Below are 17203 nucleotides of genomic sequence, written 5' to 3'. Positions count from 1 at the left end.
CCAGCTTCTTTTTCCCCAACTTCTGCTCATCAGTATCCGGCAATGTTGTATGCCAGCACAATTCCTTATCGCATATAGTGAAAGCAAAACAAAAAAAAAACAAACCAAAAAAAAAAAACAAACACAACTTTCTGCTCTTTTTAACTCCCATTTTGTCTTGAATAAATTAGTTCCCGAACTATATACTACTTTGGGGTTTTCAAATGAGGGGAAAAAAACCCTCTCTGTTCTTGCCAAAAAGACTATGGAGGTCAAAAGACCTCAGGTTAGCACTGAACCACTTGTTCAGTGAGAAGTATCTGTTCCTCAGAAAGATACTTGTTTTTTCTTTACAACTATAGCATATATACACTGCTTATCATTGTTTTCAGATTTAATTGAAAAGATTGACAAATTTCATATGGTTTGCTAATTTTGAGTGAGCTTGTTTCAACACAATTTTCTTGTTTGTTTGTGGCTTTGGTTTGTTTGGGGTTTTTTTTGTTTTTATTTAATCCACTCTGCTTAACATACACAGTTTCACAAATGGCAATTCTGCCTCTTGGAAATTCAAAGGAACGTGCCTTCATGCCAGCAAGTAAGGTTTTGGGTTTTGTTTTGGGTTTTTGTTTGTTTTTTTTTAAAAGGTATTTAATCACTTAATTTAGAGATTGCTGCAAATTCTCACTTTCTTCCTCCTCCTGTCCAGTCAAAACTGGACAACCTAAAACTACGGTTGGAAGCAGATGCTGCATGAATTCAAATTTAGAATAAAGGTACTTTAGAGTTTAAATAGAAAAGATGTTTATTACTGTATTAATACTGTGATAAAGATATATTAGGAGACACACTGTTGATTAACGGTCTCTTGTTGTCCTCAAATCCAGGTTCCATAAAGCTCAGTAACTAGGCAAAAACTGAGGGCCCGTATTGAAAAGGTAGACAGTCTAGAAAAAGTAATAGTGTTTCCTCACTGAAAGATTAAGTATTTACTCTTTTCCAAATAAACTAATTAAAACCAGACTTACTGCAATTAAGTTATGCAATGTTTTTACACCACTCTACAATTAAAACACCCATTGTAAGGAAGCTAGGAAAGAATTCTATATTTAAGTTGCTCAAGAATGTTTCTCAAAAGAAGATTGTGATCTTCTATTGGAGTGGGCGTCACCATCACTCATTTACAGCAAGCCCTTGAGGAAATTCCTCCAGCTACAGAAGTTCCTCTTTTACAGGGCATGAGACTCCATGCAGGGTTTTTTTGTTTGTTTTACTATTATTATTATTATATAAATACTTCATAGACATTACTTTCTCCCTAGTACCTGTCAGTAAAATTGATAATGTGCCAAATTAAGTAAGCTTGCACATATGAAAACCTTGTCTAAGTCAAATTTACATGCTTTCATTCTTAAACAGGTTTACCTAATTAAGGCAGATGCCTTTGGAGATGCATGTACTTCAGCATATGAGAAGTAAATTTCATTTTATCTTTTCCCCTCCCTAATTAAGCTTAACTCACTTTTACACCAAAAATATGACTCTTCTCACAAAGCTTTCTGCCAACTTATTTAATCCTAAGATTGATTTAGTCAGCTTTTGCTTCAATAGGAAATCTCATACTGGACTAATGCCTCCAGAAAATAAAAAACACAAACAAAAACCTGAATGGGAATGCCTGGTACAATTGCTCCCAGAGTAAAAAGGGCAAAGTGGCTGGTTGAGCCACTGCTAGAGGGGCAGAAAAGAGAGTTATGCCCTATGGCAGGTTGTGGCAAGTAAACACAGTGGCTGGTGACCCCATGGCGAGTGAAAAGGAAAGTTTCTAGTCTCTGTAGAGGGACTATAACCCATCTGGAAAGGAAGAGATATGACAGCTACAGAGGCACACAGCCCAGCTCTAGCAACCTGTATGCCCACTGCAGGCAGGGCAGAGACTACACAGACAACACTTACCCAGTTCTGTGAGCCAAAATGGAAGAGGGAAAAGCAGAAGGTGGAAGAAAAGGCAGATAGAAAGTACGTAAGATTATTATTGACGATACTGCAATCTTAGCGGTGATCAATAAATTCTGATACCAGATATGCTGATATTACAGTAGATCTGTAACGTTACACCCATCACCAGCCAATAGTCCACAAACAGCCATTTGTGACACTTGATGAGAAGTAGTGAGGGGCAAAGGCTACTGACAGTGACTTGCAAGACGAGTTTAGTTTTTGCTTTTGTCAAAGTTAAGTGACTACGTCTTTTATAAAGATTTCTTCACAAGTCACTGCATCTCAATTCTCTTCTTCCTCATCTATTACCACTTAATGAAAAATAACAACACATATATACTGGGCAATAATTATACTGCAAGAAAGACCTGCAAAGAAGGAATCTGTTTCTACTAGAAGCATTTTTAACAGGGACTCAAGAGGACACCTGGCCTATTCCAACTGTTATCTTTATCAGGTTGTCTAAAGGAAAATATAAACCTCAGGGTGATTAAAAACTAGTTCAAGTAACTAAAAGAGAGGGCAAAGAGAATTAACAGTGAGCGCTCATTTAGCACAAACATATATGATAAGATAATATGGAAAGAAGATCGGTGACAGGAATCTGAATAATAAACAAGAGAAACTGTATTTGCTGATTCATGAGTACAAGTTTGACCTAATCAATCTTATTAATATCTGGCAAGAAGATTTCCAAAACTGCAACACTGAAAGAGATCGATATTATCAGTATGTTCAGGAAGAAGAGAGATAAAAGCACAGTTCCATTTTTTGAAAAGAAGCCATGTGATACAGTCATATAACAGGATGAAAACCTTTTCATTCCCACAGCTGAGGAGAGTGTTCAGCAGCAGCTGAAAATTTGCAGTGGTTATAAAGATTAGCTAAGGGGTAAATAAACTCTGGTTTGTTTGTTAAGTGATGCATTCAAATAACCAAGAAAAACATAACACTTTTTAAAAAGAACCTATGTGTAGATCTAGGGATCTACAACCTGTTTTATTTGGGGAGACAGGTGTGGATATGTTTCTTTTTCAACTGCCTGTTATTCTCGAATGAGCCATGCATATGATAACCCTCACTTACTACAATAACATTACGCTTCCTGTCAAACAACATTTCACTTCAACTGAAATACCTTTAGCTATAGTTTCAGCATACAGAACTGTTTATTGTTTTTGTTAAGGAAGAAAGGGGAAAAGCAACATTGTCTGAAATTTGAGAAAACTAGTATTCAAACCTTTTTTCTAAAGTAAGTTTGCTGCAAGACAGTTACAGGGTTATCTTAAAATACTGTCCAGAAACATATTAATGGAATTTAAGAATAGTACATCCACCAACAAGAATAGCCAACTTAAATTAATAATGTTTTAATGAGAGAGTAAATCCTCTCTTCCAAGTAGTTTATCCTCTCAAGTGTATCTCCACTACTAAATCAGATTTCCAGTATTATAGCGGTAAGCCACAATTCAAAAGTTCAAAACTGCTGAATCATATAAATGCACATACACATATACCCTTCCTTCACTGCCATGCAGTTGGAAAAATCAACTTACTTTTTCCTTGGTCCTCAATTCATTGAATATCTGCTGAATTTCCAATTTCCAGTCATCTTGCATGGAATGGAAAGACTCTTGAGGCATTTCAGTCATAACTGCCCCTTCAATGGCAGTAAGCTGTTCAAGAATTAAGGCAAACGATGGTCGGATATGAGGGTCCTGCTCCCAGCATTCTAGAATTTATCAAAATCCCATCAGTTTTTAATAGTACATAGAACTTTTTGAAGAACTACATGAATTTCAAGTTACTTGCTACTGTACTTCAAGTTCTAATGTGTTTCCTTTATCTGCAAGGCTTCCCTAGTTCCTTTTCCATTTACAGAAGTGACATCTACCTACCTGTACTCAGAGGACTTTTTTTGTATTAATAGTCAAATTTTTTTCATTTCTATCTTTAGGATCTGAAATAGCAACACTAGCAGTACTGCACAGAAGGGATACATATAGAAGGTAAAGAAATTCATTAAACACAAGGAAATAGCCATTAGCAAGCAATGTTTATTTCCCTTTAAAGTATTTCCAAAATGTTTTTGACACTCAGGAAGAAACAATGAGGGAAAAATGGCATTTGCATTTCTTCCCCTTGGGATTCTAATCTTGATCTTGTATTGATCTGTAGTATAGCCTGTAGTTTATGAGAATTAATGCAATTTGAGTGTAAAAGGAAATCAGTAAAACCAGAGCAAAAAATGTACTCTATCACTACTGAATAACTTATGCAGTACACAGTAATACTGTATGACTTCCTCAGAAACACATTCCACTGTCTGTAACATCAGATTGCTGTGTAAAAAAAACCAAAATACTTTGTACACAGCACATTATCAAATGAGGTATTTATTTTGCAACCCCGTGACTATTACAGGCAAGGATACATACCCCCAAAACATAACTATTTAAATACATAAGAAGAAACAACATAGATACCTTTCATTAATTTTGCAAATGGTTCAGGGCAGGTGGATGGAATGGGCAAAGTAAGCTTATTGACAGCAACTCCATAAGCCACAGCAAGGCCATCAATGCCACGGTAAGGAACTTCTCCTGTAAGCAGTTCCCACAGCAACACTCCATAACTACAAAAGGTAATTTTTTTTAACAGTTATTTTCTGAATAGTGATACATTGTTTACTCAAGAACAAACAAGTATCTGTCCAACCATGCACTGAAATTCACAAGGATTTCCCATGTCAAAGGTGAATGTCTTTAAGAGTGAGCTCTACTTTAGTCATCTTGCACCTTTCCACTAATAGCGATTAAGCAAATTGGATGCGACTCAGACTGGCTCACACTCCTATTCAAATGCAGCCTGAAGTCACGTTTATAAAAATGCTAGTATCACGTAAATCTCACTTACAATCAGAAGCCTGAACGACAGGAAAACAAGCAACCTTCTCCCCACCAAAAAACAATCAGCCAAAACAAAAAAAATAAAACCTCAAAAGAGCATTCAGGCCATTCCCCTTTCCAAACATTTCACAACAATTTACCTAGGTGTACACTCTAATTTTTTTAAAAATAGTAGTAATAAAAAACACCAGAAAAGCCCCAGCTTTGTTTGGAAGTTTGCATTTCTAATCTCTTGTGTGTTATATAAAGGCCTGTTAACTTTTGACTTCCCGCAGAAGATGCAACAAGATTGAGAAATGATTACACACACACAACTAATTTCTCCATACTAGGAAAAAACCAAACCAAACCACACGACATTGTCTCCAGTGAAAGGTGGTGGCATGAAGAGATCTTTTATCAGCGTCAGGTACAGAAATCAAGAATCATAGGAATTCCCATTGCAGCAACATTAATTGTAAGAATTTCTGCTATGCTCTCCACTTTAGAAGAGCTGGGTGTTGCTTTTACCTTCTTTGGGTCTGTATGGCTTGCTCAAATGATCCAAGCCCCTACAAAGGGCTGGGACAGCATGCTCACTGCTGTTGCTCTAAGCTCCTATTCCACCACTACTGAAATTGATAGCTTTCACAGTCATTTTTGTGGAAGCAGGAATTACTCCTTGTAGAACATAAGCCTAAAGTGGACTTCATGAATGGGTTTGATGCTTCCCCCCCTTCTCATCCTGCCAGGGAACCACTATCTGTAGAACAAGGATACAAAGGACAACCTCTTGCTGCTTTTGAGTAGTAAAGTGAGCAGGCAGAGGGAAAAAAAACAGAATACAAAAGTATTGCTCTTGCCCTTTCCCTCCAGGTGTGTGAAGAAGCTACCTGCAAGTATTGCAGGACTTGATTGAACTCTCCCACATGAGGAGAAATGCATACAGCACAGGGTGGGGGGGCAGGGCTATGTACCCCTTAGTACTAGAAATACCACTTCAACTACAATAAATGTGACAGGGAGAAGAACACACACTAGTTAAGTTTTTCTATCACTCTCTCCTTAATGAGAAGAAGTAATTCTGCATTATACAAAGACCTTACAACATCACTTTCACAAATAATAAAACAGCAAACTATGCAATATCAGCACAAATATCATCAGTGTTTTGTTTATCTGTGTTCTGTTTATCTAAGAAGTTTTGCCTATCATAAAATCTTAGAAAACTAATGAATTTATACTGTTAACAGTTAATCAAAAGCTGAGGGATACAGTCTTTTCCTAAAAAATAGAAAATAGAATAAAAAAAAGAAAAGTCTTGGGCTTCGTAATAATTTCCTCCCATGTTTTTCCAGTCTAACCTCTGCACTTGCTTGTATACTCAAAGAAGGATGAAATAATGAATTCCAATTTTGTTTTAAATCAGTTGTACTTCTGACAATAATGAGTACAACACTTCCTGTGGTAGATACACATTTTATGCGTGATGGAGGAATTCTGCTGAACTACATCTCATCTGTGTGCTTAGAGAAAATGTTAAAATAATGTCATGCTCTCTCAGCAAACATAAGCTGTTCTTAATTCAAGGAATTCCCTTGTTCAGACTGTTCTATACATATTTTAGCACGAACTCTGAAGTTAAGCAGAACAATAAATTTAATTAAAAAGAAATAATATTTTATAAAAAGTTGTGTCACACTATTAGCTTTAGTTATATTTACAATTCAAGCCTTTAATCCTAAGTAGTTTTCAACACTGCCAAGAAGGTGATTGTAAAATTTTAAACAGACCAACACAGTAATAACCTGAAAGTGTCTGTTTTAATGAAAGCAGTCTTAATATCAAGTACCAAGAGCCAGAGCTGTGGTGGGGGAAACTGTGAGGAGGAACCCTAAAGACATTCTAGTCCTGCCATGCTGGAGTTTTTGGGAGGTACTAATCTATCATTATCTAGGACAACAACTACTTATTAACAGTCTCAACTACAGAAGTAGCTACTTGGTGCATTAAATTTCACCAGCCCATGTACAGTTGTCCTATGTATACAGCCAGAGCTTCTAAGAAAGAGCTTTTTTGAAAGAGCAAAAGCCATGTCCTTTTCTATCTTCAGCAAAAGGCCAAAAATACAGGCATAATATGCTTGAATTATACATTTATAGACCATGAAAACTAATACACTTTCAAAAATATTTCCTTTTAAGTATTTTCATTATTAAAAATTATTCTCCTGTCATCAAATGTGATTTACACCCTACTGTATCTCATTCCAGCAATAACTTGCTGTTTTTACATATTTTAAAAGCTGATCAAAATTAAGGTAATTCAAGTTCTTAAAGTTTATTTTACTCTACAATCCATCTTCTAAAGCAGAGGTTACCAAGCATTGCTACATGAATCACTTCAAAATTACACGAATGTGCCAGGCAAAAGCAGTTGCTAATTCTGCTGTACAGTAAGTGCTTCCTAGCTTTGCCAAGAGCTTGTACGATGGAGGCACGCGTTATTGTAAAGATGACTGCTGAAGCACACCACCAGCACTTGGAAATCTGTGGGCATATTTGCCCTTTCAGGCTCCATACACACTAAGACTGACATACCACTAAGAAATGTGTGATGATCGGTGGAAGGGTAGGGCTGAAAGAGTGCAATTCTTGTTTGGGAATTTGGAAGCATATGCCAAAGAATAATAAATGCAGTAGTTACAACTCTGGTTTGAGAAGCAAAAGGATACACATGCAGGGCCTAGAAAGTACCAGTTCTGCTATCTAGAATGGCACCTGAGAACATGCAGCCTGGAAGGCTCTGCACAAAAATACTCCCACAACACTTCCAAGCACTGGCTGATTCTGGAAGACTACCTGCAAATGTGAGTATACTTGAGCAGCCACACCTGCCTTTTTTTTTTTTCTCTCCAATAAGAGGTCTGCAGACTTCTTTTGGAGACTCAGTACTCAGTATGTGTAACTGAAGTTTAGAACTTTCCTGACATATACTGTGTTCTTGTCTTAGAGAGACCCATACTTAAAATTTGTAACCTGAATGCTTTTTAAAACAAAAAACCACTCCCATAACCAGGGTATTCTTTATTTGCTTTTCTTTTAAAGAAAGAGTAAAGATAAGCAACAGAATAGATCAAGGTATAGTAAGCAAGAAATCTTTAGAAGCCAAGAAGGTCTAAACTAGACTGTACAACACAGCCTTTCTACTTAAAAACCTCTCCTGTTAGACGTCCATCATTGAGCTAAATACTTACATTTTTACAAGAGAGGCGTGCAGGAGAGAAGGCGAAGAAGAGAAATACTGTAGGTTCCAAAAATGTAAACTAATGTTGCAGCAGAATATAAAATAATTGCACCAAAGCATACCCCCTCAGATACCTAAAATCACAGCAACAAGACTGGACAGGACCTGTAATTAAGCATGGAATACAGCTGATTAGGGAAACGCCTACACCCAACCTCCACCCCGCAAAAGAAAAAAAAATTAAAGAAAAAAGGAAGAAAGAATGGAAAAAAGAATGAAGCCAAAGATGTTTCTCAACTGGGCATCAAATCAGACTGATGTAAACAAAATGCTGAAAATCAATTCCAGACACAAGACAAATGGGTGTCACAAAACAGTAGTGCAGATACAGAATCATCCTGAGAATACCAAAAGTATTACTTCATGCTGTAGAATATCAGGCATCTAGGCAAAATAGGACCCTATTGAAGAATTATACAACACAGAACATGCATAAGAAGGCATGAGAAAACAGATTAAAGTCCTTCCCTCCTTCCCCAAATAGCTACCTTGGATTCTTCAGAGAGAAAACATTTCAAAAAGAAAGGAAATGTAGACTTTTCAGGGTGAGGCACAGCAGCTTTTAGAGCCTATTGTGCAACCACTGCCTTTCCCCACTCACAAAACAGAATTAAATTAAACCTAAATTTTAAATTACTTTTCTACAATACATGTATCCCACACTACACCACGCAAAAATAGCATCAGTATTGAGAGCCATATTATTTATATGATCCACAATAATGTCTTTAACAAGAAATTCACAAATTTAACATAGGGAGTTCCCAACCTTTAAAATTAGACAGCAAGTTAAAACAATTTTGTGCTGAACACACTCTCCTCACTCCAGCTACTGGAAGCAAAATCTCTACAAATATAAAAGCCTAGATCTGATGTTCATTTTTACACATGATGATATTCTAAATTCCTAAAAAACAGCACTAATTTAAGTTAACATTTGCCAAAGTTCTGGTTTGCAGCTTATTTTTATTTATCAGACATATAAGGCAGTAACTGGCTCGTCCCATTTCTTTACGCAGAATGAGATTTTTCAGACATCTGATATAAAGTAAACATACCAATACGAGATCAATCATATGTTAATGTATCAAGAGCATATGGCTGTTGACATTAAGACTCCAGATAAAATACTTAAGTATTTTAACCAGTAGATATTTTAAAGGTTTCTCTTAATGGGATCTTGCTTTCTTAAAAAAAAAAATTCTGTTATTTTCCCTCTCCCTGCTCCAATTTGTAAATCATGAATAACTAAAGGTAGATCAAATGAACTAGATGCTGAGAAATGAATATGTTTCTTAGAACAGCTGTACTTGCCATATGCTGAGACAATAACTTAGGAAACCCCCCAAAAAATCCAAATAAAAATTCATTCAAAAACCTCAATATAGTTCTACTGAACATGGTCTTCAGCAAACTTCTTACCTCCAAATATCACTTCCTTTAGAAAACATGGAGGACTTGATGACTTCTGGAGCCATCCACGCGTAAGTCCCTGCTGCACTCATTTTGGTTGTTCTGTGCCACTCTCTAGCCAGACCAAAGTCTGTAATCTTCAGAGTTTTATTACAAATGTCATCATGTTCCATCTTCTCTAGCAACAAAACTGCAAAAGATTCAGTTTGTAAATTAATGCAATGGGAATAAAATCAAAATATCCAGTCCTGTTATTAATTTCACATACAACTTGCACTGCATAGATAATTGTAAACCTTAAATGTTGTGAAAATATTATTGCAATTTTTATAAACATGAAAAAAGTTTTTTAAAATTCTAAGCTATTCTAAGCTATAAAAGCCAGAAATACCTACAGTGTCATGAGTTCTTTATGCAACTGTGTGAGTAGATATTAAACTAGCACAAGAAATCCACTGTAAAGAGATGTAAAGTAAAGCACCTAAGTTTAAGAAGGCCCAGAATCCTAACATCCCACAGATGATGACAGGCGGTGAAGAAGGTATTCACTTTGGAATGAGATTCTGAAGTAACAAAAATAGCAGTAGTAGTAAAACAGAACCAAATGTTAAGAATTCTTATAAAAGAAAACAAAGCAGGAAACATTACATCACTATACAAAATCCATCCTTAATACTGCACCTAATCCTGGCTCCTACTCATCTCAAAAAGTATATAACAGAACTGAGAGAGGCACAGAGAAGGACACAACCAGAGTGCTCAAAACAGCATATCCACAGCTACAAGTAATGGTTAATAGACAAGGAATCTTCCCCCAGGAAAAGAAACAGCTGAGAACAGAATCTATACCACCACCTATGGAATGAAGAAAGCTATAGGTAACAATTGTTCATGGTTTTTCAACACAAGAAACGGACATCATCAAGCAAAATTAGCAGATGAGAATCAAACACGTGGCAGTTGTTCACACAACACACAGGTAGGTGAACTTTGGAATTCTTGGCACAGTATGTGAATATTATTATTTTACACAGATTTAAAAAGCACCTCCATGAATTCACAGAAGACAACTCCATAAAGAGCATTTACATCAAAAAAGTGGGTTTAAGTTCGAGAAACCCCTCAGCCACAAATCAGTACAAGTTGGGAGACTATATACCAGAGGAGTTAGCTTGCCTTGGAAGTCCCCAACTGGCAACAAGACACTGGACTTGGATCAAATCCATGTTACATTATATCCACTACACCTTCGTGGATGTCAAACAGTAAACTATCTTTTTTTGTTGTTGCATCCTAGAGTGTGTATTCAGTGTCTAACTTGTTCATAACACAACAGTACTGGCAGAGTTGTAATACACCTTCACAAAATAGTGTTAAAAGAAGAGAGACCTGGCTTACTGTGTTAGAACTCACAAGGAGAAAGACAACAGGTGCAAAGGAATCATTATTAACACACCAGAATTTTAATTCCATGTTCAGTTCCTCTGTCACTCTCTGTGGTAGTAACTGTTAGCTTTAACATTCTGTTAAAATGATCTGGGACAAAGATTAAAGGTTAAATTACAAATAAGAAGAATCATAAACGCATGTGCTTTCCAACTATATGTATGGCAAAACACAGTACAGGGAACCCATTAATAAAAAAATAGATGAAGAATTATCTTCCCTTATAGAGGAAAAACTAATGACCTTGCATTTGAAATTGCAAGAAATCATTTTTACTGGTACAGATGAATTACGGTCTTACAAATATTTAAAAAATGACATCAAATCCAGATGAAAGAAAGAGAACCCACATTCCATTTTCAGTAAGCGTCTTAACACAGAGTAGAAGAAATGAATGCCAAAATGGTACAGACAAACCACCACCAGAACAAGTTAAATTCATGCAAGAGTTTTTATACTTTTATACTTGAATCAAAGACCTATTGTTTGCTATTCCATTTCAAACATGTTCAGCAGAATTCCTGACATTCCTTGTCAGTCAATGTGACCGAAACCAAAAACAGTCAGTCTTGCAAAAGGTAATAACTGGCATGTGGCCAAGTTTCATCCTACAAAGGGACAATGTTTCTCAGCAGTTCAAACTTCCCTTTCCGGGCGGTAGCCAGGAAAACAGCAATACTATACACAGATTACTTAGCAGCTGGGTAGTAAAAATGCTCGGCATAGCTGAGCAGTGCTCCATAAGTGCTTCCCGCGCAGTAGCCTAGCAACCTTTACTATAGCATCCTTCTGCCACTTCCACAGCTTCCCGGCCCTTGCTGGCTGCTAACCTGCGAGAAGTCCCTCTTACAATCTTTTGCTTGCCCTGTTCACTCAGCCCTCACTTCTTTCTTCTTCAAATCCTTTAAATTGTCTCTTCAGACTCCAATACACCTGCAATATTAAGTTGGGTAAGAGTCAGTTTAGCACTTTCTGGTTTACTTTAACTTTTTTCGGACTTGTTATTTTCCACAAAAAGTTCATACTTACATTAGTGCTATCATTCTGACAAACATAGCTTAAAATATTTAAAAGTACAAAGCCCATTTGAAAATAAATTCAAACCTACCAAAAAAATGGAATTAGATTAGGAATGTGGAAGTGCAGGAAAATCCTATGTCCACCTCATTTATTTTGACATAAGCAAAACCAGAGACTACGACTATTTCTGAATTATTCAAAATCTAAGAGAAGGAGACTAAGTTGGATGTGAGAAGACTACTTTCTGCAAACTAGCATAAAACTTCATCTTGGACTGTTATTCAAACATTGCACATACTACAGCCAGAAATAAACATTTTACTAAATATGTTAAGGCTGCATATGTTTCCTACCGGTTACACCATTTTCAACACTCTTTGTGACCTTTATTCAATGGGATCAAGGAGAGAGTAAATTTATTAACATCATAGCAGCAGAGGTTAGGGTGCCTTATACCAGGTACTCTTTGAATGTAAGAGACAGCACATGCCCAGAACCATTTACAGTTGGGGAACAAAGAGATTTTATTGCATGTTATTTTCAATAATTCCACAAAATATAAACCAATAGGTTGAAGATAAAAGCCAAAAAAATCCTTAAGTCGGAGAGAAAAATGAAAAAATACAAATGCTGTGTGGTAAAGTGGTATTGAAATTGGTGGATATGACTTTGCACGTCCTAAAAATTAAAGACACTTTTGACAGTGCAGCAAGCGTACATGAGGATTCTAACAGTATCCCTAACAAAGATACTACTATTTAACCATACAGATGAAAAAAACTTTACACTCTTAAGTTGTCTCATGTAACTAAAAAGCACGTGGAATCCAAGTATTGCTCATCCTACCTCACTGAAGGAAGTACCTCATAGAATTATGAAATACTTTAGGTTGGAACAGACCTCAGGATGTCACCACCACCCTCCCCCCCCCGCCCCACAGCAGGACTAATGTTGTAAACAGTGTAAATCTACTATCAAACATTTTTATGAATCTGTAAAGTTATGGCACTATGACAATAAAAGTAAACATTAGTTATGTTCATAACAACTATATTGTGTTCACTCAACTACAGACAAAAGTTTAACTTAAATGTCATCTTAGAATAGACTAGGAAGCATGTTCACTCCACATGCCGATTTGCAATCAGAGTAAAAATACAAGGTGTGTTTCAAGAACTGTCAGCAAAGTCAGAAGATATTATCCACTCTGAAGAAGACCAGATCATCATACTAGAAAATATGCAAAGTTAGAAGGGATCAATCATAAAACCAACAGCTATAAAGCAGAAGTGAAGGAAGAAGGCTGACTATTCTGGCTAACAGAAAGCCAAAAGAGCAGCTACACATAATTGCGTGACTAGCTCATGCAATTCTAAAAGACACTAAAAAGGCTTTTTTTAGTAGAAACAGGGAAGTATCAACAGAACTGTACAAAGCATAAAACCTCATATGAAATACTGTTTGACTAGAATTGCATGTGTGTTCAACAACAGGAACTTAAACTGGAGCAGACGCAGAAAATAGAAGTAGAATAGTTAGGATCCTGTAATGTCTTTTATTTCGATAAATCAGAAGAGCTTGTTCTTTCTGCTAGGCTAACAAATACTGGGAACAGTTATGAGAACAGAAGTTAGCCATATCTAGAATTAGGATGCAGACCTACAGCACTGGTGCTCTTATCAATAAAATATTCTCCTAGGTGCCCTGGCTGATCCATCTTACTGGCATGCTCGTGATTGAACTCAGTTCTAGATCTGGAGCTACCAGGGTGGGGAGAGAGTCGTATCAGATTTCAAGATATTGCCTCTTTTCTCCCACCCCCGTTTTGGCTCTCCTCTGCAGTGTAAAGCACAGTTTACTCCTCAAAAAAGTCACAAGATCCAATATACACTCCTGTTAAACCTAATGGTTCCTGAAATAGCAATGCCATTGATCTTTCCTGCTTTCTTTCTGCATTATCACAGCTACTAATCTTACGGCACGCTGCAAGTATTTTATGGTGCAACAGTATGCAGATAAGATGTTCTGCACACTTTTAAAAACTAAAATCTATCACACAGTTGCTCAAGACTGCAATGGAACTGGACCTGCTGAGCCAGCTGGTACTTCCCAAGTCCATGTTCTTCTAATTAAAACAGAACTGGCAATGTCTCTCTGCTGAACCACTATTGTTCTCATACAAGCTGTTCTTAGTCAGAAAAGGCACCAAATTTAGGTTTCAAAAGGAGGCAGAAGTCCTAGTAAAATCCCATCCAAATGCTCCCAGTCCCCCCTCCTTTTCCCATGCAATTCCCTTTCCACCTTTCCATCTCCAAACTCTCCCCTCTGGCAGTAACACTTGCTTTGAGCTACTGAGAGCAAAAGGTAAGAGATCAACTGCAGCAGCTCAGGTTAGAGATGCATAAAGTGACAATCCAGGTCTGGCCAGATTTGGGTAAGAGCTGCCTTCTCTGCTCCATTCTCTTTTCTTGTGAGTTGGGTTGACATTTTATTGGGGGGGTGGGGGGAATGAAGTGAGAGGCAGGATATGGACAGATAGGCGTAACCGGTCAAGAAATAATAGAAAAGAGCACATTTAGACAAATCAGATCCCTAGGGTGCATGCCAGCTCTACCAAATTCAGATAGGTCCAGAACTACACCCCCACTACTTTCAGGACTAAGCTGAAAGTCTAGAGAGGAACTGAAACTATTCATTTAAATTGCAAGCATTTTGTTTAAAGCGTAATTTTAAACAAAAGGCTCACATTCTTGCTTCAGCTTCTCTCCTTTTTATTTCTTAAAATTCATATACCTTAGGAAACAGTATTTACAGCAAGCCTGAGGGAAGCCTGGACAGACCTTTTAGCTGGCAGCACACACAGGAAACCTCCACCTAGCACTAAGCTCTTCAATGCTACTCTTTTAATGCAGGTTATTTCCTACAGTCTTAGTTTTCTTCTTATTACTAAATACATATAGATTATATTTCTCCAACTTTATCTAGCTTGAAGTCCTCATTTAATACAATATTTCATTTGACAAGTTTCTTGAAATCCAAATACTTTATGCAGTTAAAATCCATTTTATTTCATAGTGCATTCCAGCACTTTCAGGTGACCATTTTCAGTTACTAGCCTTTTAAACCAATTGAGTAAACAAGGTATTCTGAGAAAAGCCAAGTCAAAGGATTGAATACCTTTTTAATAGTTTACATGTACTGAATTCAAACTATCTTTTAATGCTTAAACTTAAAAAATATCATCCTGAAATACTCAAGTCCTTTCTATCCCTCCTATCCTCTTTATACTCTCTTTATACCTTCTACTATACCCTCTTTATATTCTGTATTTTGTTACTACTAAAAATAAAATGTTAAGCAACCTTATTTTCTCAAATCCATTATTTTCCACCAATTGCTTCTTGCTACCTTATCTACAGTTTGTTGAGTAGCTGACTATCATGATTTTTGCAAATATAAGCTATTTAATAGCATACCTATTTAAGTTACTATGATTATAGGTAAGACTGCCTACATGCCCACTACATTTACCACCATTGATAAAGTCACCATTAGAGAACACCAGGAAGGAAGGAAAGATGTTATACTATATACCTCTACTTGCAAATAGAGATTGTCCAGACAATGCTGCTACTGTCGTCCATTCCCCCCTCACCCAGTCAGTTCCCTCCCCAGCTGTTTGCAAGTGAATCTGGTTCCTGTTAATTCACTAAATCAACACACAACAAAACCAGCAGGGCAACCTCATAGCTTTACCTGGGAACTAACAGGCAGAAAAATACCTTATTAAACGTTGCATATTCAGTTAACAAAACACAATACCTTGTCAATATTAAGAGGCCTACCACCATTATTTGGAGCTGTTGTTTGGTTCCGATTGTAATTAGAAATTAAAATCTCAACAATGCTTATAGAAGCCATGCCCAGTTTTTAAACTGCAAATTAACTATCACAGTGAAAACATTAACTGATCAGGACATCTTCAATACATACAAAAGATTATATATTTGCCTATACAGCACTGCTTCTTAAATACCTTGCTTTTCTCCTAGGGGTTCTCAGGATAACAACTGTTATCCTCATCTCTGTAGCCAGTATCTGTCAGATTGCAATAATCTCACTAGATTAAGTTCAGAGCTCACCATCAGCAAGGGAATTTCATCCTTTACACACTGATTACATATGCAGGAGGCATTTCTCTACTTTTTGTTACAGGGATACTGTGCTCCCCTATCATCTACGTCCCTTTACGGCAGGCATATAACCATTTCTTAATTTTCACACTAAATTGAAAACAACCGAACAACAGTTTGTTCTTAAGTGTATTTGTCTAAAAACATCTATCTTAAAAAAAAAAACCAACCCACAAACAAAAAAAAAAACCCAAAAACAAAAGAAAAAGAATCCTACCTCACAGGAGCCAACATACATTAAAAAAAATCCTGAACAAAGTGTTCCCAATTGGAAAGCCAAAACAAGACAAGACTTGACACAAAGTCCTTGACAGCACGAACTGACAAATACACACCAACCCCGTAAGAAAACGCATCCCATAGCAGGACATGTGGCACATGTGGCACAAGAAAACTACCAAAGCATGAGAATGACAGGGAGTCACCTGGCTATCTGGAGGAAACAAAGGGAAAAGAGAGAGAAAGAGGGATGAGAGATTTCAACAGCTTCAACACACCTTGCATCACCGTTTTTTGCTTCCCCTTCACTTCTTTAATAACTATTATTAAAGCGACTTTGGGCAAATGGAAACTTGAGAGAAAGAAGCAGTTTTAACAAGTTTTTGGCACAGGATGCAGATGCTGCAAGTTACTTTACTGCCTACCATTTGTGCTTCACTTACTGTTCAGATAGTTCTGTAATGCAAAACAGAAATTTCCATTGTGCCATAAGAGGAAGTACCAGAGGTAACAAGCGTTTATAATCAGACATTCAAATAATCATCACTTAAACAGTAAATTCTGAAAATGCAGGATTTGGATATTGCATCAGCAAAAAATCAAAAGCAGATTGTACACTAAATATTCTCAAGTTCTCCGTTTAATAAAATATTAAGCTTAGTTCTCCTATTTAAATACTACATTTAAGAAAAGTTCTTATTACAGCAATTCCTCCATAACTTTACAATTACATGGAAA

The 17203-nt window shown here is 36.7% G+C and overlaps 1 protein-coding gene across 4 annotated transcripts in view; it reads right to left on the bottom strand.

Annotated features, from left to right (window-relative positions):
• The window catches only part of MAP3K21 (mitogen-activated protein kinase kinase kinase 21), a 44459-nt gene that overhangs the window by 15259 nt on the left and 11997 nt on the right, over positions 1-17203 (bottom strand). For all 4 annotated transcript variants that reach the window (XM_072856364.1, XM_072856362.1, XM_072856363.1 and 1 more), the window contains exons 2-4: positions 9597-9777; positions 4467-4615; positions 3537-3712 (exon numbers count right to left, since the gene is read on the bottom strand). In XM_072856364.1, coding sequence (XP_072712465.1) covers positions 3537-3712; positions 4467-4615; positions 9597-9777 — 506 coding nt within the window. The remainder of the gene's footprint in view (positions 1-3536; positions 3713-4466; positions 4616-9596; positions 9778-17203) is intronic.

Source organism: Ciconia boyciana, chromosome 3 (genome assembly GCF_034638445.1).
Source record: "Ciconia boyciana chromosome 3, ASM3463844v1, whole genome shotgun sequence".
Taxonomy (NCBI): domain Eukaryota; kingdom Metazoa; phylum Chordata; class Aves; order Ciconiiformes; family Ciconiidae; genus Ciconia; species Ciconia boyciana.
Note: the sequence above shows the minus strand (reverse complement) of the source record. Positions and strands in the feature narration are given on the sequence as shown.